General features: G+C 58.4%; 1 protein-coding gene and 1 long non-coding RNA gene across 2 annotated transcripts in view; both read right to left on the reverse strand.

Moving 5' to 3' along the window:
* LOC116574369 overlaps positions 1-22,563 on the reverse strand; it is a 52,970-nt gene that overhangs the window by 29,573 nt on the left and 834 nt on the right. The window lies entirely within an intron of this gene.
* SOX1 (SRY-box transcription factor 1) lies at positions 8,172-13,309 on the reverse strand. The gene has a single exon (XM_032315098.1). It carries the CDS (start codon positions 12,518-12,520, stop codon positions 11,333-11,335), a length of 1,188 nt encoding a protein of 395 aa, XP_032170989.1. The 5' UTR covers positions 12,521-13,309; the 3' UTR covers positions 8,172-11,332.

Raw genomic sequence — 22,563 nt, forward strand, 5'->3', positions numbered from 1 at the left:
GCAGAGGGATTTCGCTGTAAGTGCACGTTCAGACGGTGCGTGACCTTGACGTTGAGCTCGCCCAGCGTCCCATCAAACAGCGGGCATTGCGGTGATCCCTGCAAACGTAAACACCCTGAGCTGGGTGTCTGAGTTCTGTGGGGCCCCCGGGGGGCCTCAGCTCACCGTTTGGGGAAGCACAGGAGTAGCGATGAGGTTGGGACCCGTCATGTGGCCGCAGCCTGTGCCTAGTGCTTCCCCAGCACCCAGTGCTCTGAGTCCGAATAATACCATCGCGTTCTGCGGTTTTCCAACACAGGAGCAAGGGACCCTGCGGGATTCTCCGTGGCACACGGAGGGTTACAAAGAAGAGGAGGAAGTGTGCTTCTGGAGATGAGGCTGGCTGGGACCTACACACCGACCAGCTTCCCATCAAGGGTCAAGGTCACCGCCTGGGGAGCTCCTCCTACAGGCCTTGCTAGGACTGTGACTGGAGCGGGGCGTGGTGGCCCCCCAGCCCCCCCACGTCTGGTCTGCAGCCTCAGAGGACACCTCCCTGCCCGCTTCCCTTCCGGCAGGTGCCGGAACCATCCCTGCCCCTAATGGTCCTGCCAGGACCTTGACCTTAATAGACTGTGAAGTAGCCCAGCGTGCTAGGACATGACACAATACCGCGGAGACCGTAACACCTCCCCTGACTCAGGCATTCCTCCTACCCCACTACCTGCCAGGTCGGGTTGCAGGTCTTGGGGAATTCAGAGTTGAAAAGGAGCTCCCCGGCCTCCACAGCCTCTCTGTGCAGCTTTATGTGATATAGGGAACCTGCGCTGTCTCAGCGCTGTGCCGCGGGAGCGCGTGTCCGGCTGCCCAGACTGGACGTGGCTTTCTGTGTCTCCTGAAGAGCCACAAGAATGAGGGCCACGAAAGCCCTCCTGCTCTCCATGTCCTGGGATGTGCTGGGCACCGTGCTGAGCCCCCGAGGGGCCCTCTCCCCTTGGGACCCTCACCTGCAGAGGCGGGACCCTCTCCTGGGAGCCCAGGGGGCCAGCCTGGCTGTGTCTGGCCCCTCTCAGCAGCCCACGGCCCTCTGTGGTGTTCCCTCCGCAAGCAGCGGGTTCGCTCAGCAAGGTGCCTGGGAGCTCTGTGGTGTGTGTGTGGGGGGCGGTGTGGGTGGCGGTGGTGGGAAGAAATCAAGCCGGACACAGTTTCGGTTCTCCAGACTGGGTGATGCCAGGTGCCACCCTTTGCCTGTGGTCTCTGCTGGGGGCACACCGGCTCCCTGGGCGTCGATTCTAGGGGCTGCAAGGGCCCTCACCTTGCCCAGGCACTCGAGAGGAACCAGGGCGGACTGTCCCCGCTTGGCTCGTTACATATACACCATGTACACCCCGATGTGGGGACTTCGCCTCGAAACGTTACCACCAATGTCTTGGTTTTTTTCAAACCTAGTTTAATGTACTCATAACTGTTTCGAATTCGGTTAAAATTTTAATTTGTTCAAATTTATATTGAACTTGTATATTATAGATTGATTTTAAGTGATCCGTTTTCAATGCAATTATACGACTAAACTTAAGCTGTGACTTTAAATTATAATTTGAGTTTTCTGACAATAGTTACTGCAGGTGATATATTTGTTTTTGAGAATAAAATATGGTCTAATTATTTCAAAACTTATATAATTTCCCTCAGTAAATGTATAATTTAGTTGGTTATCTAAATGTCATAGTTTAAGATTGAGATTATACCTCTAGGAGTCTTCTCAGCTTGAAAGACTAAAACAAATTTTTTTTTAATGATCAAGAAAGTTTTTTACATTAGCATCTCGCTCAGATGATCATAACCGAATTTAAATCCATGCATCTGAGAGTGACAGGTGACCCAGCACTGGCATTGAAGCCCAGCGGCTGAGGACTTGCTAAAACAGGGTCATTGGGTTTGTGCCCCGTTGGGGGTTAATGCCCCCGAGCCCCCGGGTTCCCCCAACTTCCTAAACAGAGGCCGAGTCGGATGGTTCTGACCAGGGCGAGTCTCTTGCAGTCACCCAAGGGGCTCACTCCACTGTCTCTTTTTTGTGTCCCTGTTTCATGCCATGGACTCGAAGAGTGACAATTCTGTTTCCTAGCATGCCCGCTTTCCTTCTGAGAACGGGGTCCTCCCTGGTCTGTGTAAGCCACGTGGTGACAGTGTGTCCGGGTCTGGCTGTGGGGGGCAGGGTCGGAGAGACGGGAGCAGCTGGGGTGTTCCTCCCGCGGGGTCATGGTCACAACAAGTCCGTCTAGGAAACTCTGCCCTCCCCACGGCCACGGCGGCCTGGTTATCTGGACTGACATTCTCATCCATTAAAATTATGAATGATTTAGTCAACAAAGGCAATGCCATTTTCTCCAAAAAACTGTAGTTAAAATGCATAGATTTTCAGGTTTCCTGCACGGTGCCCTGTGTCCTGAAATCACCTGAAAGTCATACTGGAATTCTTCTATTACTAAATAGTTTTGATTCCTTTTATAGAGCATTTTCTCTCGTTCTATCACATTTAACATTTATTTTCTCACATGCTGTTCAAAGAGGTTGTGATTTCTTCCACGACCACAGCTTCATCTGGGTCTGGATCTAGAATTCTAAGGAGTGCTGGCTTCACGGTGCTCAGCAGGAGGCGTGACCTCCGAAGGCGGACCGTGCTCTGCCGATGCTGTGTTCATTCTGGGCACAGGGCCGCCCCCCCACCATGTTTGCAAGGCCTCTTCCTTGCAAAGTCATGTCAAATTCTTAACGTGCTGAGGTTTTTTGGTTTTGCTTTTGTTTTTTAAACAACAAATTAGTCCCATTTCACAGACGACCCTAACCATCCCCAACCGCTAAATGGTTCCACCAAACCGACTCAGTCCACCTCGTGTCACACACCCTTCCTCACGGAAGTCGCACGGGCTATTAAAACAACTCGACCACCTGACAGGGGCGTCTGACCGCACGTGGCATTCACCAGGGCTACCCAGACCAGGGTATCCGGATGCCCACCGGCTTGGTCAACTTAGAACTTGGTAAGCAACACGTGGCTCTGTTTACCCCTTTTATCATCCGATCCGGGAAGCAAAAGGCGCAAGCGGGGTGCGGGCTCCTGGCGCCTCACTGGGAGGGCTGCTCGGGCACGGCCAAGTGCGTGTACAGGCCGCTGGAGCACTTGAGCAGGAAATGGAAAATAAAAGCCATGAATCAGTCATGCCTTTCTATTTATGAGATTCTAATAATCCAGCTTAATTTTTTTTTCTTCTCCCACTAATTTAATTTTTTCAAAAGCCATCTAAATGGAACAATTAAGTGAGAGCACTTTATAAATAATAAGTCGCTATTCAACGTTAAGCGATCGACAGTGTCAGCTGCTCTTCACCACACACATTTTGGGGCCCATCTCCTGACACAGGTTTCCCGCGATCCTGCACGACCCCCCCACCCCCCGCCCCGTGTCCTGGGCAAGCACAGGCACCAGTGCCGACTCGGCCTATTGGGGGCACTGGGTCTGCGGCCCTGCAAGCTCTTCTGGTGCCTTCTGCACCCCAAGGACGAGAGACCACCGCCCTGCTGAACCCCCAGATCTCCCTCCCTAACAGCTCAGAGCCGGTCTGCAGCCGCCGTTGGCTGAAACGCGAAGCAGGTATCGTACACACTCTGCTCCAGTGGATGTCTCCGTGTTTGCTGGTGCATGAAGACACGCAGTACGGGTGCCTCGTGCGTGGACAGGCCGGCCCCGGGGGGATGGCGACGCCCCCAGGATGTCGGGCTTCCACTTCCTCTGAGAAGCCTCCCCCAATTCCCCCAAAACGGCACAAGGGATCAGGGAGCATCTAGCAGGTGCCTCTGTCCCTCAACTGTAGCCCTTGGTGGCATCCTTGCTGGTGCGACAGTGAGTCTTACCTGCTGGGCGGTGAGCCCCAGCGTCTGGCCACACACCTCCATGTGCTCTTATCAAAACCTGGCCTTGTAATGTGCCGTGATGGATCTTGCTGGACAGGTGAACGGGTGCGTGAGACGGTTGTCATGCAGCTCTAAGGAGGGACTGTTACTAACACGGACATCGGGGCGTGCTGGTGCCCATGGACAACACTGTTCCACTCGGACCTACTTTGGCATCGAGGCCACCATTCTCCCCCCGTACCTCTGCCTGAGCTGACACAAGCTTATACGTCAAGCGGCCATTTATTAAGGGTCTTTTCTAGTGACAGCATGCACCTTAGATCACCAATCCTGACCATATTCTTAGGACATTGGTTTTCTTGTTTCTTTTTGCATATGAGAAGAGGGACTCAGGGTAAGGACCGTTGACCAGGGGCAGGAGCTGGATGTGCCCCACAAGCCACAGCGCAAGGGCAGTTGTGTCTTACTCCAAATCCCATGTTCTCCCCCAGGTTCACCAGGGGTCTTAAATACAATAAATGCCGTAGTGACTAACTTTTCTCCTCCGTTCTTCCTCTTCTTTGGGCACACGCATGTAGCTTCTCTGTAGTGTGAAAATGCAGATAGTCAATTTTTACAAGAATAAACTTCGCTCTTCGGTCCAGTTTTTCGCACGAACGAAGCTGCTGCTTCCCCATCTACGTGGCTCTTCACCGTAAATTCACTGGTGGAGTTTGGGCTTTTCTGTGTCCTGGAATTTCCCCTATAGTTTGGATGACTTAGGAGCATGAGGGTTTTAAATCTTTTCCCAGGTTCAGACAGGCTTGCCTGGATTCCCTCCTACTCTGTTGCTTAGAAATAGGCTGATGAGTTGACCTCCGCTTTCGGTTTCTTCACGCCAGTCTAGAGGCGGCTGCTGAAATGCTTGTAGGTTTCACGCATCTGCACCGAACGGTGCCCTATATTCTGGCGTTCCTCGTAGGAAATCCTGGGTCAGTCCTCCAGATGTCTAAGACTCTTCTTTCCGTATCTTTCAAGTGCGTAGGACGAACAGGGAGTGCTGTTGCTGCCTCTAGATACCGTCTCTAGTTAGCATTTCCGGGGTGCTCAGAGAGAAAACAATGTCTGGGTGATAACTCTTGTCAGTTTCCCCATTGTCAAACCCAATCTTGCATTCCTACACACTCACAATATTTCCCCATTGGGAACATGCCTGACATTGCAATTCCGCAAAACTGCAGCTCTGCAGGGCCTAATTCCTGAAACTGCAAAATCTAACAAAAGCTGATTTTTTCCACTGATTTGACTGGCTGACTATTTCGAGACTTCGCATGTGATGACCTGCTGTTCTTCGCAAACAACATCTTTGATGTGCCCACATGGTTGTTCCCAAGTGGCTGTGGGCAATTAAATCCCCAAGAGCTGCCTGCGGGGCACATTCAGGATTACTCACGGTGTCCAGACCCAACCCCAGGTGACATTCACCACCTTACTGAGTAGCGATGGGTCACTTGCTTTTGAACCCAGAGACCATGGGCCACCTCGGGGCACCCTTGAGACCCGGGGAAGGCTGAGTGCTGGGCTCCAGCCTGGGGTCTGGAGTGTTTTTAAAACACTCAATCCGTGTGGATGTTTTCATATTTAAAGATGAAAAAGCAACTTAGAGTGACAGGTGGCAATCCCAGTTTTTTGTTTGTTTTTCATCACTCAAATAGATGACCTTTTTCTGTCTTGGCTTAATCACTTGTTTGGGGTATTTTCTCTGTTTTTCATATTTGTTAAAACTCTTGGTGTGATTTAAGCACAAACTCTGGACCCGACTACTAGGGAAGGCAAAGATTTGTCTACTTTCTCCGCCCCCGACCCCTCTTATCCTTCCCCCCAAACTCCAGATTTTATTTCTTCTCTAGATCAGCGCCTCCACCCCCCCCCCCCGCCCCCGTCCACGCCGCCCGGTTTCACTCCCTGATGAAGTCGGCCGGGTTCATCACCCTGACGGGTGTCTCACTCTTTCACGCTTGTGGACCAGGTACGGGGGGCCGAGCACACTTCGCCCCCACCCCGCCCAGTACTGCTACCGGCTGCTCAGGGTTGGCTGGGGCCTAAGGGAGGCGATGGCCGCGGGGAAAGCCTCGGTAAGACCCGGCAGCACGGCGCCCCAGGACCTGCTCTTTCGCTTTGGTTTCTCACGGAAAGAGAGCTGCGGCCCTGAGACGGGGCCTCCGGGGCAGGGAGCCCACTGAACCTTCTCCCGGGCGCCCATCCCAGCAGCCGCCGAACACGGCCCAGGAGGCGGGAGACGCAGGCATTCTGGAGAGGAAGGAATGCTGTGGACAACCCATCCCCTTGCAAAGCCCAGACCTGCGGGCGGTTATCCGCGCCCCCCCCCCCGCACCCCCTCCGCGCTGGTGCCCTCCAGTGCGGGCTCGGGCCTCATCTCGGCCCCCCGCTCCGCCCTCCACTCTGCAGCCCGGGGGTACGGGTCCCCGCCTCCCGCCTCACCTCCTCCGTGCTCTCCACCCCAGAGTCCTGGGGTGCGGGCCCCTCACCTCTCCTCCGCCTCCCCCCTGCTCTCCGCCCCGCAGTCCGGGGGTGCGGGTCTCCCGTTTCGCCCCTCCCGCCCCACGCCGGGCAGCCCCGGGGTGCGGCCCCTCGGTCGCCTCGGTCCTCCCACGTGTTGCCGGCCGGCCTGGAGACAGGCTTGTTCCGCTAGCTGATTGTAAAAGGGTTTGACTCGCCGCTGACCCCGGGTCAGGACTTTCTCTCTGCTAATCCTGCTCTCTTTAAACACAGAAACACTCTGCCTCTTCCCTCGCATCAGTCACCTTAATCCCCCGCGGCTGACACCGCCGGCCCCAGAGCCCAGGCTGCACCGGCGGGTCGGGGCGGTCGCCCGGGCCGCGGGCTCCGAGTCCGTTGCCCGGGGGTCCCTCCCCTCCCGCGCCAGCCCGGGGGTGGGGGGGGGGACCGGCCGTGTCCGGGTACCCGCGGACCTCGACCCGACTGGAGGCAGCGTCCGGGGCTGCCGCCGGGGCGACGAGGGGCCGGGGCGCGGGGCGGAGACGGCCGCGCCAAGGACAAAGGGAGGCCGGGCGCTCAGAGAAAGGAAGGGACTGTGCCGGAGGCGGGAGGGGAAGGAGCTAAGGGAAGAGGGAGGCGAGGAGGAAACGCAGGAGAAACGAGCGGCTAGCGGGACGGGAAGGGGCGCGGAGGCTGGAGGGGGAGGACGTGACCGGGCGCAAAGGCCACGAAGCCGCCCCGACTCGGGCTTCAACGGAGCGGGGCCGGGAAAGGGCGGCGGGCGAAGCCGGGAGGCCGGCCCCCCGCGCTGGAGGGGACCCGGGCCGCGCACCGTGCGCTCCGGGCGCTGCCGCCCACGCCGCTGGGTTCCCGGGGGCGGGCAGAGCAGGGTCCCGGCGGCGCGCAGCTGGAGAGGAAGGGCCGGGCGGGGGGCGGAGGAGGGGCGGGGATGAGGGCTCTGCGCCCCCCTCCGGGCCTCGCCCTCGGGCTGGGGGGCTGAGGGGCAGAGGGGCTGCGGGGGGGGGGGGGGCGGGCAGGGCCGGGGCCGAGGCGGAGGTGAGGGCGAGGGGTCCCTGCGTCCCTCGCCCGGCCCCCGCGCTGTCCCGACCCTTCAGGCCTGGGGGCGGGGACCGGACCCACCTCCCTCGGCTGCTCGCCCCGGGGCCTGCGTCCCTCTCCCCTCCCCTTCTGGCCCGGCCTTTCAATCCCGCCGAATAGTCGTGCTGGAAAAGGAGCTGCGCCAAGGCCAAGTCTGCTTTTCACTTGAAGTTTCCAAGGAATCAAACCTATTATTACATTCTGCTGCCGACGTTTCTGGAGCCTCTGCCCCGCGGGCCAGGCTGCGGAAGCGGGGAGGGGGGTGAGGGGGACCTGGGAGGGGGCGGGCGAGCAGAGCGGGCGCCGCGGGCGGTGGGAGCGAGAGCCTGGCCGCCCCGGAGCGCGCCTTCCGGGGCCGGGGATGGTTTCTCGAATTAACCGGAATTTTCCGGAGACAGATCTCCGCGTGGCCCAGTCTTTGTCGGGAAAATGAAATGCGTGAATATGCGCGTTCTTCTTCTCCCACATGCACGACTTTAATAGACCCATCAGTCACGCTACCCGACACACATCTGCAGCTCAGGCGCGCGCCGAACCCGCGACTGGTTTTAAAATTAATTCATTTCATCTAGCGGCTGGTGGGTTTCTCTGGCCGGGCGTGGGGGGCTGGTGTCAAAGTCTGAGCAACAACCACAAAAAGGGCCCGTTAGTATAAAAAAAAAAAAAAAAAAGGGCGGGGGTGGCGGTGAGGAGGAGGAGAAAACCCCCTCCGGCAAACCGCACCCCGCGCAGCGTGGACGGCCGGGCCGCGGCCAGGGCCGGGTTTAAGAGCGGTTCTCGCGGTCGCCGCAGCACGAAGTTCTGCAAACTTTGTACGAGACCCCAAACGAGTCCCATTCGCGTTCTCCACACGGTCTCCGAGCGGAATTGGAGGAAGCGCTAGAAATACCACCCCGTGGTTTGGGGAGCGAGTGAAGCCGCCGTGTAAAAATCATCGCCACGACGTGGTTTCGTGCCTGCGGGGAGCAGCACCGGGCCGAGAAGCAGGCCCCGCGGAGCGAGACGTCTGCGGGGCCTCGTGGAACCTTTCTTCCACCAGCGTGAGCTGGAGAGGCGCAGCTGGGGTGATGGGGTCTGGATCCCGAGATGAATCCTAGCCACCGTCGGCTCCCCCCAGTCCGGGTTAGTTCTACAGAGAGTCATGAGCCAATTTAAATTTGCCTTTCACCACGTTCTAGTCAACAAAACAAATACAATCACGCGACGTTCCAGGAATCCCTACCGGAAGGTCTTCCTGGGTGTTTACCAAAGTGGCTCCCAGCACCTGGCCTTGCATTTCAGCCGTGCAGGAGACACCTGCGCCCAAGGGCCAAGCCGTGAGCCCGCCTTCCAAGAAACCAAGGGACAGCTCTGCTGGAGCTCCTGCCTACTGCAAACTTTTTAGTCGGAAACACTTCCGGGGGACCCACATTGCTAACAGTGTGGTGAGCCGAGACTTGGATGCCAGCAGCTGAGCCCACATACAAACCGGCTGTGAACGCATATGTGAGCATGGCCGCATCTGTCTGCCCCTTTAGTAAATGCGGGGGACGCAGAGATTAGGAGGCAGCAAAAGAACCCAGAGAGTCTATTCAACTGCACATTTCAGTCAGCACGGCCTGCTCCCTAAGCTGGGTGTGGTGAATTCTCAGAGCCTCGCAGGCTCTCCCAGAGGAGACCCCATGTGGCCTTCATTCATGTATCCCCTGACTATCTCAAGGTGCCGATCGCCTCAGCAATCCATATATATCCAAGCACTTTCAGGAGCCACAGCTTCACAAAGGATCGGATTTCTAAGGGTTTTTTTTTTTTTAAAAAAAAGGGAAGAAAAAAGAAGGGATTTTATTATCTCGTTAGAAGCAGTGGACATCATTCTTGAGATTTTTGCACTCACTTAAAAAATGCACGGTTTAAGCAAAATTATCAAAATGACTCCAAAAAATTACACATGTCAATTGCCAGGTCAGCATTTTACTTAAAGCTATTCTCTCCTGCAGGCTCAGTGCAGTGTTCATTGACCTGCTAGCGGAGGCCCATTCTGGGCTGGATCATCTGTGCTCATTCCCGGACAAGGAAAGAAAATGAAGGGGAGGCCTAGGCTGATGAAATCAACATGTTTTGATGTGGCCTCAAGGCTTTTTTTTTTCCTCCAAAAATATAATTTCATCTTTATGTTGTGACTAAGTTCAAAATGTATTGGCTACAGTATAACTTTTAAATGCAATATTTAATGCTGTCAGATTACTTGAAGACAAAGTTTTACAGAAAACTTTAAATTCCAGAAAAAAACTGCAGTGTGCCCATAAACACCTAGAAAAAATAGAATTAAAAAATTTAAAGCATCAAACACCCTCTGATCTCTTCGAGAATAATAAATGCCACATTCCATGTGCCCCAGTTCACTCTGGGGATGGGGGGTGGTCGAGTGAATGTGTGTGTAGGGGGGGGTGGCAGAGAGAGAGAATTCAAGATCCTTTTGCCCTTTCCCAAGGAGAAATAATCCAGAGGGAGGGGCTGAGGAGAGAGGGAGTGGGCCCCATTGCAGGATATTTTGGTTCAAAGAGTGTTTCCTTGAGCCAAATTCAGATAAACTCCATTTGCAATCTTGTTAATTGCAGGGGAAACTGGGGGCATCGGTGACCCTGCGGTGGTCTTTGTCATCCATCCGAGGCCGGTCCCGCCATTGGGGTCTTCCTCCTCCAGACCAAACTGGGCAGATCCCAGGCCAGCTGGAGGACGCAGAGCCCGCCGGGTCAGCCCACAGTTACAAATAACACACCAAAGAGCCAGACTATAAAATGAGGGGGTGGTGTTTTTTTTTTTATCCTGGTAATTATTTCTTGATCCGTATTAACACAGTAAACATTACAAAATAATCTATGATTTAAACTTTCTTCCCTTCCACTGAAAGAAGCTCCCTGAAGATTGTACCCTCCCCCCTGAGGAACCCTTACTTTTAGTTTATGCTGATAATTTCTTCCTCCTCCGTCAGATTTGCTAATTGTATTTTGAGCTCACAAAACATGCATATAAAATTAGCACGTTCCAAATTATGGGGGGAAACTGGGCTTTTTTTTTCTCTCTTAAATTTATTGACTCAAAACTCGATGCATTTTTTTTCTTTTTTTCTTTTTTTAAGGAGAGGTCTTTTCTCGGTCTTAGAAGAAAGGCTTTTTTAGGAAATTATGTACATAATCTGAATCCCCCTCCCCACACCGCAACGCCTAAAATAAAAATTTCACAATGCATTTACAAGAAATAATACAAAACAAAAAAAAAAAATGGAAATGCTCAGATACAGAAAGTTTTACAAAAACCCAGGGTATAACGCTGCCATCTGAAAGGAGTGGGGAGATCTCTTTGTATAAATTAACAAACCAACCCAAAAAAGCGGTAACAACTACAAAAAACTCGTAAGTGTTTGGATCTGCCTTACTACATCGATAACAAATGAGAGCAGCTCCCTGGCGCCGGGTCTAGGGCCGCCAAACGCCGGCAGGAAGCGATGCAGGATGAGAGCGGGCGCGCTGGCCGGGCTAGAGAAGTTGGAGTCGCCTCTCCCTGGGTTTGGGCTTTGTCCCCTCGAGCAAAGAAAACGATTTCTGCCTCCTCCGTGAATGATAAATACTGTACAAAAAGTCTCAAGAAACACCGGAGTCAGTCCAGACCGCAGGCTGTGTCCGCGCCCGGCGGTCCCCCGGGGCTCCGGGGAAGGCGAGCCGGGGGCGTGCGTCGCCCGCGCTCGTGGCCAGTGTCTTCCTCCTCCCGAGACCGTGGAAGCGTCTGTACAAAAGCAAGGCCGCTCGGGCGGGCCGCGCGCTCCTCCTCGCGCGTCGCGGGCGCGGGCCGCAGTGTCCCCGCGTCCCTAAATGTGCGTCAGGGGCACCGTGCCGTTGACGCCCGCGCCCGCGCCCTGGTAGTGCTGCGGCAGCGAGTGCAGCCGGCTCTGCGCCGCGGCCGCCGCGGCCGCCGCCGGGTCTCCGCTCTCGCCGGCGGGCAAGTACATGCTGATCATCTCGCGCAGGTCCCCGGGGCACGGCGCCCGCGAGTGCGCGGGCGCGGGCGGGCTGCCGCTCGGCTCCGACTTGACGAGCGAGCCCAGCGCGCCCAGGGCGCCCGACGACGCGGCCGCCGCCGCCGCCGCCGCCGCCACGGCCGAGTTCTGGTGCGCGCCGCCCGCGGCGGCGGCGGCGGCGGCCGCGGCGCCGTAGGGGAGGCCGCCGTAGCCCGAGGGCGAGGCGCTCATGTAGCCCTGCGAGTTGGAGATGGGGCTGTACTGCAGCGCGCCCATGTCGTAGCGGTGCATGGGCTGCGGGTTGTGCGGGTGCGCGTGCGGGTGGTGCGGGTGCGGGTGCGCCGGGTGCGCGTGCGGGTGCGCGCCGCCCGCGCCCGGGTGCTGCCCGTAGGCCAGCTGCGCCTCCTGCATCATGGCCGCGGCCGCCGCCGCCGCCGCCACCGAGCCGGGGTAGGCGCCGTTGGCCCAGCCGTTGACGTGCGCGTAGCCGCCGCCCGCCGCGCCGCCCGGGCTCTCGAGGCGCTGGCCCACGGCCGCCGCGCCCACGCCCACGCCCACGCCCATGGCCACGGCCGCGCCGCCGCCGCCCGCGCCGGCCGCCAGCAGCCCGCCGGCCAGCGAGTACTTGTCCTTCTTGAGCAGCGTCTTGGTCTTGCGGCGCGGCCGGTACTTGTAATCCGGGTGCTCCTTCATGTGCAGCGCGCGCAGCCGCTTGGCCTCGTCGATGAACGGCCGCTTCTCGGCCTCGGACATGACCTTCCACTCGGCGCCCAGGCGCTTGCTGATCTCCGAGTTGTGCATCTTGGGGTTCTCCTGGGCCATCTTGCGCCGCTGCCCGCGGGACCACACCATGAAGGCGTTCATGGGCCGCTTGACCCGGTCTTGGTTGGCCTTGGCGACCCCGCCGCCGCCGCCGCCGCCGCCGCCGCCCCCGCCGCCGCCGCCCCCGCCGCCCGCCCCGGCCGGGCCCGACAGGTTCGTGGGGGCCTGGGCGCCGCCAGGCGAGTGCAGGTCGGTCTCCATCATCATGCTGTACATCGGGGCGGCCCGCGGGTTCACCGGCACCGCGCGGGGAGGGCCAGGAGCATAGACGGCCGGGGGGGTGAGGGATGGACAGGAGCTCAGTGGAACGGAGCGAGACGTGGGGAGGGGGAGAAGTCCTACCAGAGAGAAGAGTGGGGGGAGGAGGAAGCACTGACAACAAAACAAGAGGCAAAAACACACGCACTCAGCGCAGGTCCGGCTCACAGGTGCAAAGTTTCTCCTCGTGCTCCAACCACTCGCCGGAGAGGGGCGATGGCCGGGGTCGCCGCCGCCGCCGCAGCCCGGTCGCCTCGGCTGAGCGGTGCAAACAGGTGCAGTCGTGGCCAAGTTGCAGCTCCACTTTTCGGGACGCGAGCGGTGCGCGGGGCCTGGCCCCGGGCTCTCTGCCTCCTCCTCGCCGGCCGCCGCCGCGCGCTGCCTCCTTCCTCCTGCACTGGGTCCTCGGCGGCCTCCCAACTCCGGGGCTGCAACTTCTAGCAGCGCGGCGTGCCGCGTGCGCTGGGCATGTGCCGGTCCCAGGTGCCCGGGGGGAGCGAGGCGCCGAGGGGGGCGCGGAGGGGGGCCGTTGGGGAGGGGGGCAGGGGGCAGCGCCGGGAGCGCAGGCGCGCGGAGAGGGCCTGAGAGCGGGGCCGCCGAGCCCGGGACTGGCTGCCCACTGCCTGCCCGAGGCCGTGCGCTCGGAGCGGAGGCGCACGCGGGGCCGGCGGCGCGCGGGGCCCAGCAGCCATACGCCGGGCCCGGGCTGCCATTAAATGAGCGCGCCGCGGCCAATGGGAGCCGGCGGCGGCGGTGATTTGCATGGCGCGCTGGCGAGTGACGTGGGGAGGGAGTAGATGCTCGGGGCGCGGGCGGCGGGGCGGGAGGAGGGGAGGAAGGAGGGGGAGCAGGGGCAGGAAGGAGGGGGAAGGAGGCCTGGGAGGGGGCAAAGCCACGCTGCTTCCTGAGCGCGCGCGGCGGCGGCGAACCCCGAGCTCGCCCTCCTCGCCTCTCCCGCCCGCGCGCTCCGAACGATTAAGGTTGGGTTTAAAAGCGGAGCCGAAGAAAGAATCGTCCGGGGCGGGAGGAAGAGCGGGAGGAGGGGCGGGGGGTGGGGAGGGGATGCAGCCTGGAGCCTGCGTACACCAGGGCAGTGGAGATCCGGCCTCTGCACCCCCGCCGGCCAACTCTGCGCTTGCTGGGAAGGGGAAAGTTGGGACCGCGGCGGGAACCTCACCCCCAGCTGGGCCCGAGGCCTCGGAGGGACAGGCGCGCCCTCGGGAGCCAGAGGTAGTTGGGGGGCGTCTGAGATGTGCAACTCGAAAGCCCCGCATGGGTTCTCCTGTGAGGCCCTCCCAGGGGTACCTGGTCCGCCGCCGCGCGCTCGAAGTTCTCCAGTGCCCCCTCTCGTAGGAAGGCCTTCCCAGTCCAGGCCCCAAGAATTCCCCTAAAGGAGGGGGCGGGCGTTCTGTCACACTTGGCTCCGTAGCTGCTTTTAGGATCAGCCCTGAACTTTTTTTTTTTTTTTTTTTTGAGGGTCTTTTAATGAGCCTGGGGGTTTGGGGCGCGTACTCTTCTCAACCTGGCTTCTTCCTCCTGAAAAGAAATTGCCAGGGGCTCGGAAACAACAGATCTATCTGAAATCTAGCAGCAACTCAACAACAGCTGAGAAAGTTTGTTTAAATCGCAAAAGAACGGTGGCTCCCACGCTCTTCTGGAGCGAGTCTAACCGCATCTGTTTATCTAAGAACTGTGAAAACTGTGAGCGGAGCGGGGCCCACTGGACACGGAGCTGGGGAAGTGGGGCCTCGCGACTGAGCGGCAGATGCGGTGTTCCTACACCGTGCGAAAGGAAGGCCTGGTTCTTGGGAGGAGGAAGCCCCCCCCCCCGCCCCTGCGGCTAGAATTCCCAAACTTTAAAGTGTCTTCCATCTGGGTACGCACAGGAGATTTCCAAACCCAACCTCAAAGCCCCCCACCATTGCGCCCACGCTGCTGATTCCGTCCGAATGATTAGCAAGTGGCCCAGAGACTTCCTGCAGAGAATCCGTTGATCCCAAGCACCCGTCAAGTGTGCTCCGCGCGGGGGTCCGTGCGCCCCGGACAGGGAGGTGCTTGGAGGCCGCGGGTGGGTAAAGCGGAGCCGAAGCAAAGCGGCGCGACTGACCGTCTTGTAGTCCAAGGAAACGTGCTAGGATGCGCACGGCCCTAGGCGTACGAACAGGGTGTTCAGGTGGCTGGGCGGTGCCCACCTGACACTACCCGCCCATTTAAGAAAAAATTCTGAGGTTGTGAATATCCCGAGCCCTTGGCCTGTCCAGTGTGCAGGAGTCGTCCTTCGGCTCCTGTCAGTAACGCGATGGGTGCTGTAGGCTTTTTATCACGATTTCAAGGTCGCTGCCGTAGCCAGTGCCCCTGCAAATCGGTCTCTGCAGATTAAACTGCTTCTGTTTCAGGCCATTCAACGTTTCATAGTGAACTCATCAAATATTACATAATTATATTAGGAAGGAAACTTCATTTTGTATTTAGTTTTTCACTGAATATCTAGGTTATAAACTTGGTTTGCAACTACCTTCACATTTCATCAGTCGAGTTTGTTAAATCTTTTGATCTGTTGTGTATGCACTACCTCCAAATATCAGTTACATTGTGCATGAACAAAAAAAGGAACAAGAACATGGTTTAAGAATGCTACAGCCTCGTTTTTCTTCTGATAATTTAGGAGACGATGGGTGTGCAGTGAGATCCAGTGTGTTACGGAAAGTCAGCAAGACTGAAATAAAGGAAATGGTTTACAAATTATAAACTATATTATCCATTTAGCAATTGAAAGATTTCTTTTCCTCTGCTTTTCAATTTAGATTTTAAACTAAATAGCCTAAGACCCCCTGAAAATGCTTTGTGTGAGTCAGGCTTGGCACATTATTTTCCATATCAATGGAGCAATTTATTTTATAAACACCCTGCACTCCGGTTAGCATTGCTGGAATGCTTTCTTTATGCTTTGGGGAACTTGGATAGCCGACTTTGAAATGGTCTGGTTTCTTTCTGCCACAGTCCTGAAAATTGTTTCCAAATACGATGTTACCCTTGTTCTCCAGGGCATCTAAACAGGTGGTCAATGGTTTCGCCTTGTGTGAGATCTTGCTAGTGCTTAGCGTTCGGGGCGCACCCCATAAGCCCTTTTTAGTGACGAGATGTTCCCTGGGCCCAAGCGGGCGCACACACTATGGGTGCCCACGTGCAGAAGCATTAAACCGGAGCCGCAGGTGTAACTTGTTGCCAAGGGAGAAATGATTGGCAGCAGCCGCCTGTGCCAATTAGGCAGTGGCAGGGCCGTGAGTGCCAGACCTCTCAGTGCCTTCCATCCTGGCATGGAGACCTAGGAGCGTCATACCAACTCCTGCCGGTAATGGCTTCTGGGAGCCTCACCGGCCTGCTCCTTCCGACTCCTCTCCCCAGTGACTCTTTAAAGGGAGAGAAGACAGTCCAGAAACCAGCTTGAAAACCCACCTCCTTTCCCCAGTTTTGTGTCTCCCTGCCACCCTCCACCCAGGTTGGCAGGCGCCTCCTTCAGACGGAGAGCTTCTCAGAGGCAGGGCCCTGGAGGGTCTGGAGACAGGCTGCGTGGCTTCCCAGGGATGTCAGGGCCCAGACCCCGAGTGGGGAGGGTGAGTGTGCTGTCCATGGACCAGATTTTCTCTCCCGGCTTCTCGGACATCTCTGCCCTCAGAATGCCTAAGTGAAGACCAGCCTGGGAGTGCGGATGAGTAAAGATACTTTCTGTTCTTTTGTTTGACTTGTGGGCATGATCCTGAAGGAAAATTCAGAGCCAAGCGCCCTTAGAGGAAACGAGAGACACATGTATGCTGATGTATCCGCACATGTGTGCACACAGAATGTGTGTATGGACGTGCACACGTGTGCATAGATGTGTACACACGCAGGATACGTACACAGATGCATACATGCCCCCAGAGGATACGTGCATACATCGACACACACGCGTTCAGGCAGGATACACGCATACGTGTACATGGGCATGTACACATACAGAATATGTGTGTATATGTGTATGTGGTGTATTTACACGATTACACAGAAGCCTTTGCCTTTCAAATAAACTGATTACTGAACTCCAGCACCAGTAGAGTGAACTGTTTTTGTGGAGTCACTGAAACTTCTGGCTCTGGCTTTGCCGCCCTCCCTGTGGTTGGCGCTCAGAGGAGATGTTAAACGCAGAGAGGGTCCCTGTGCCTAGCGTGTCCGCAGATTCTCCCCAGCGCTCTTCCAGGATAGCTACATTTCAGGCCCCTAGAGGTGACTTTCCGGTAGCAGAGACAGTCTAAAGCCCCGCGCAGTAGTGAGAGGGACAGGTCTGGAGTTGGGGGGTGGGGACGGAAGTCAGTGAAGGGTCCACGTAGGGGAGCCGCGAAGCCTAAAAACGCCCGTCCTCCGCGGCCTCGGCGCAGTCGGGCCGTCCTGGGGACCCCCGCCCCGGGGATGCGCGCAGACCGCCGCCGCCGCCCTCCCGCGGCTGGGCTCCCGCGGCTTCCCGGTCGCCCGCCGACCGAAGCCCTGCGTCGGCGCCTCGGTGCACCGCCCCGGGCGCAGCCTTGCAGGCTCTGGCGTCGCCCCAAGGGCTCAGACCGGAGTCGAGGGAGGTAGATCCCGAGGGACGGAGCCGCCAGCTCAAGGCCGGATTTGGGGCGAGAAGACGTGCTCGGAGGAGAGCGAGCGGGGAGAAGGCGGCGGAGCGAGCGAGCGCGGCGGGGAGGAGAGGACCCGGAGGCAGCTGGGGCCTTCGGGGTCGTCTCCGCCGACAGGAGGCGCAGACCAGGAGAGGCGGGAGGGACGGCGGCGCCGGCGGGGGCCGCTGGAGGGGGACAGCGGCGGGAGGCGGCGGGGCCGGCCGCGCGTCCCCCCAGCCCGGAGCCGCGGGAGCGCGGGCCGCGATCGCCGTCTGCTGGCCGCGGCCGCCCTCGCCGCCTCCACGCTGCGGGCCTCCGGGCCCCGCTCCCCGCCGCGGCGCCCCGTTTCGTTCCCGGCTCCTGCAGCCTCGCGCGCGGCTCCGGGGCTCGGCGCGCGCCTCCGGGGCTTTTGGAGCCGGGGTGCGCGGGAGAAGTCTGGGGGGTGGCGGGGCGGTGCCGCTGGTCTGTCCCGGGTCCCCCCGCGCCCTGGGTGCCCCCTCTGCGCCCTGGCCCTGCTAACTTGGCCCTTGTTCCCAAACAAAGCCAAAGGAGCCAAAGTAGCACAAAAGTTTCTTTGTTGATTTTTTTTTTTCTTTTAAAGGGGAAAAATAGTCATGGAAGAGGGGAGAGAGGCAGGAGGAGAAAAAGAAGCGCTCGCCAGTGTGGAACTTCCAGCCGCATCTGTGCCGTTTCGGGGTAGCAACGGACCGGGGACCTTCGCAGCCGCTCTGAGCGCGCAAGTCCCGCGTCCACTCCTCCCGCTGGGAGCGTCGGGGTGAGCAGGGCTGAGCCTGTGGCGTCCGCGGGAAGGGGGGAATACAGGCAAGCAGGGCTTTCTTTCCAGCCACCAGTGTGGAGATCTGTAAATTCACCCTGAAGAGCAAACAGCCCGCGTGCGCGCGTGTGTTGTTTTGTGCCTCCTCGCTCTCTGGGTGAAAGCGTTTGGAGAATCTCTGGGAGCTTTCGAGTAGGGGCCCATCCTGTGAGCGGTACTCACACATATAATTCAAATTTCACAGCTGACCTGCTCTGAAAACCTCAATCAGCTTCTAATTGAAGGGAAAACAAAATATTGCTTCCCTACAGCAGAGCTAACGATTTAATCATTATATCAGACATTATAGCTTTTAATTAGGCTAATGCTGATACTGTATGGGAAGAGATAATTCAGCACAGTTCTTGATGAATTCTGTAATTGGGTTAACGGCGGAGCAGTTGGGGGAGAGACGTCAATATTCAAGCTGCGTCTGTAGCCACCAGGTTTATGAATGAAAGAGAGAAGACAAGGGAGGGAAACACTGGGACCCGAGGGGAGCCTCGCGCCCTCGGACCGGCGGCGCGCTGCGGGCGCTCAGGAGGGAGGGTGGCGGGCCGGGCGCGCGGAGCTGGGTAGCCGCAGGGTGCCAGGCCGCCGGGGCCTCGCCGCCTGCGCGGGGTCCTCCTGCCTCTCAGCCGCCCTGGCCCTTCTGTGGGAAACTTTCCCAGCAGAATCTCGGCGGCCACCTGCCCCGTACACCTGGACGCTGCCGTCTCCTCCTTCAGGGTGCCCCCTCAGCGCAAACCAAACCAGTGCTGGCGGAGAGCTGGGCCCAGCGCAGCTTTGACACGCACTCCCGCTGGGCGGCCTTTAAAGACGCGAGCGCAGTCCGGGTTCCCATCCCTTGCTTGGCCCGGGCGCCGGCCGGGAGGGCCCAGCGTCCCGGGTCAAGGGCAGCGGTCGTCGGTCCCCAGCTCTGGGGGCGCGATGGGCACGCGGGACACCAGGTGCCTGGGCGCACGGCCCACCGCCTGCATTCTCATGTCCACACTGATGAACAACTTGGCGAGAAGGTGGCTTGAGTGGGGACCCGGGTTGGTGCCCAGTGGCCTGGCCAGTGGGCCTGGGCCAAGCCACTGCCTGACGCTTAGGCTGCGCGGAGCTTGCGTCCCGGCCTCCGGCTGTCCCTGGAAGGCCCGAAAGGGAGCCGGGAAGGAGACGGCCGCCAGCCGCACCCGCGGAGAGCCAGCGGGGCCAGGGGGTGGGCGGGACCCCACCCCTCCCCTCCCCTCCCCTCCCCTCCCCTCCCCTCCCGTCCCCTCCCCTCCGCTCCCCTCAGCGCCCGCCTGCCGGTGCTGGCCCACCGCGGCTGCTGCGCCTTCCCGCCTGTCCTCCCGGGGGCGCGTGTGGCCCAGGGCCGAGGCGAGGCAGCGAGAGCCCCATCCCCCCACCACCCCCCGCCACGCCCGCTGGCCGGTAGGACCCGCAGAAGCCGCGCTCAAGTTCCTGGGTCCGCATAGCTGCCCCGGAGGGTGACGCAGCCCTGTGTTTGAAGGAGAAACGCCAGGGCCTCTAAAATTTGGATGGGCTTTTTTAAAAAGAGGCCACCTGAGTCGCATTTTCTGCGGTTTTAATCCGTATGATTTCACGGTGTGGTTTTTAGGTACTTTTTACATTTCTGCATTCCCCCCCCCCCCCCAGAAATCTTGTCTTACTCCTCGGCTTAACCACCTCGCTCACCCCAATCGTCTCCTTCAAGATAAATGTACCGCATTGTGAGTCACCCTTGTCTTATTTTGTCAGTAATTACCACAAAATTAAATGGGTCACTGGTAAAGTTTCATTTACACAAACCCCCATAATTAACAGTTTGAATACACCTTGTTACATTGTACAAAAGTTGTAATTTTCTAACGCATGTGGGTTTTTATTGGTAAAGAATGCTTGTGTCCCATGTGATCATAACACAAAGGTCCTCTTCCGCCGACAGTAGGTGTGTTTTCTAAGCTCCTGTGAAGACTCATCAGAAACCAAACTTTCCAGGATGGGGGGGGGGGGGCTTCCTAACTATTCAGATTAAAATGTGCAGAATGCCAAGATCTGAGAATACATGACATCTGCTGGAGCTAAGTTCTACAGCCAAGGTCCTTGGGAGAGGCAAGACGCCCGGCCAGGTGAATGCCAGGCAAGCAGGCTGCACAAGTTCATTCCCTCAGAACTGCTCCTTCCCGACACACACAGCAGCGACCCCGCCCGGTCCAGGTGAGGTCAGGTGAGCCGGTGACCAGGGATGTTTGCAGGAAAGAGCTGCTGGGAGCGGGAGACAGCCCTGTCTCACATTCTCTCATTAGCCTACTGTAGAAAAGGCATCACTCACAAGAGGAGACAAGTCATAAGGAATTTCTATATGAAAAGAAATAAAGTGAAATCAGAGATGCTTTCTCTTACAGGCCGTCTCTGTCATTGCAAATTAGATTAGCTACACAGGCTTCAATATCAACATGACACGGGGTTCACAGGAGTGAAAGGACCATCCACTCCAATCTCTCCTTTCATCGAAGCATCGCACATAAATTACATCTTGTCCTTTAATACACTTTTCAGTGAGATTAAAACATCACTTTGACACAATTTCAAGCCTTTCAGTTGCATGCGTTGCTTACTCGAGAAAACTGCAGACACAGAAGGAGGTCCGCGGAGCCCTTCCAGCCCCGGAATTGGGCTGGGAAGCTGGCACCCCTGCCTTGCGATCAGAGCTAAGAGCAGGCCCACTGGCTCCCCTGGAAGGCTGGGTATTCACCTGGCAGGGACAGACACCAGCTGTCCTCAGAGGGAAAAATCACATTTCCCTCCCATGGGGTGAAGGCCTGGAGACTACCTGGGTGTGTGGGCCTCTCTGGAGAGCACGCTCCTGTTACTCATTAGTCATTATTTAGGGTGGCAGCCTTGGGACAGGAGGGATGGACAAGGACCAGCAGTGACCCCAGAGCATCTCCAGGGATGCCCCGTCCCCACGGGATGCTAACTTGGGGAGCAGGCACCAGGAAAATGAGACGGAAGGAGGTTTGGCAGATCAGAGAGAGAAACAGGCTTGTTTTAGTCTCTGAAACTTAAGTCTTGTGGGCAATGAGGAAAAAGTGGGGGAACATAGTTTCCTGCAAAACCAGCTGAAGGCAGAGTCCACCTCTCTACCGGACTGCGGGCACTCTCTCTCCCTTCGGGGACTGGTGCAGCTCTGGGCAGTGACCCCCAAAGGACAAAGGGCCCCACCAGGCTGCAGAGATGGGGTGTTCAGGTGGCAGGGTACAAAGTCTATGCTTGCTTTATACTTTGACTAAAATTGTGTTGAACCCTCAGAACATAGCCACGTTTGCTCCGGGAGGAGAGGCTACTGCCCACCCTTCCGGTAGATCGGGTTGTCTGCCAGGGAGCAGGTAGGCCGCCCCTGGAGGACAGCGCCAGCCCCTCCTTCAGCTGGTGTGCTGGGAGAGTGTGGGCTGCCGGTCTCGATGCTCCTGGTTCCTCCCAGGGTCCTCAGAGGGAAGCCGGGCCCTTCCAAGCCCACTCCTGGCCTCCATCCTCCCCGCCCCCCGCCCCCGCACCTGCTGACTTCCACACCTGGCTTCCTCTTCTGCTCTATCCTTTCCAGTAATAAAAAGGACCAGAACTCGAGGCCACCTGGATGTTTTGTGTCATTTTCAGGGAGCAGGGGAGCTCAGGCCAAGCTATCCCGCCTGCCTTGCCCCTTCCAGGGGAGACTCAGCTCTGGGAAGGAATCCTGGGAGCACCTGGGGTGGGGGGTGGGGGTAGAGTTCCTCGCCTTAATCCTGGGTCGAGGGTGTCTGGGACAATGGCCCGGGCAGGGCAGCGCACTTCTGCCTGTGCTGCGGCATCACAGACCTCCAGGCCGGAGCTGGGGAAGGGACCTGGGTAACAAGATCATGGTCCTGGGGTAGAATAGAGCAGGACCCCTCCCTCCCCAACTCCAGTCCAAGGAAAGACCCCAACCTGGCCGCCTGGACAGCACCGCTGCGGTGGTCAGGGCGTTGGGGGTCCCCTGCGCCAACTGGGGGTGCCATCAGTGCGGCCCCTTCCCCCTCACGCCCTCGCCCTTCACAAAGGGGCTTTCAGGACGTCAGCCCCTCCGCGCTCTGGGAAATCAATGCGGTAAAGCGGGCTTTTAATGGGTTAATTGACTGGCGGCCGCTATCGTGTTCAAACACCTGTTTCTTGCTGGCTGAGGCAGCCAGCCCCGTTCTGAAGCGGGTCGATGGCTGCCAGGCCGGCCCCGCCCGGTCCGTCCACTCCATCACCCGCCCCAGCCGAAAATCCATTTTCACCTTTGAAACTTGGCGACTTTCCTCTCCGCGGGCGCCTCAAACCTGGGAAATAGGGGCGGAAGCGGCCCGCGGGCCCGCGCGGGTGGGGAGGCTCCCGGGCTGTGCGCTCGGAGGACCGAGGCAAGCGCCGCGTCCTACCGCCCGAGCTGCCGAGCGGGAGCGATTTCGCAGGAGCAGGGAGGACGCGCCGCGGGGGCCTGGGCGCCCGCGCCGGGGTCACCTCCACCGCTCAGCAGGCGGGGCTTTGGGGCACGCCGGACCTCACCTTGG

The sequence above is a fragment of the Mustela erminea genome, chromosome 15 (assembly GCF_009829155.1).
Source record: "Mustela erminea isolate mMusErm1 chromosome 15, mMusErm1.Pri, whole genome shotgun sequence".
Classification (NCBI taxonomy): Eukaryota; Metazoa; Chordata; class Mammalia; order Carnivora; family Mustelidae; genus Mustela; species Mustela erminea.

Bases quoted from the DNA above. Each gene is read 5' to 3' on its own strand.
- SOX1 (XM_032315098.1), bottom strand. From the start codon at position 12,520: ATGTACAGCATGATGATGGAGACCGACCTGCACTCGCCTGGCGGCGCC.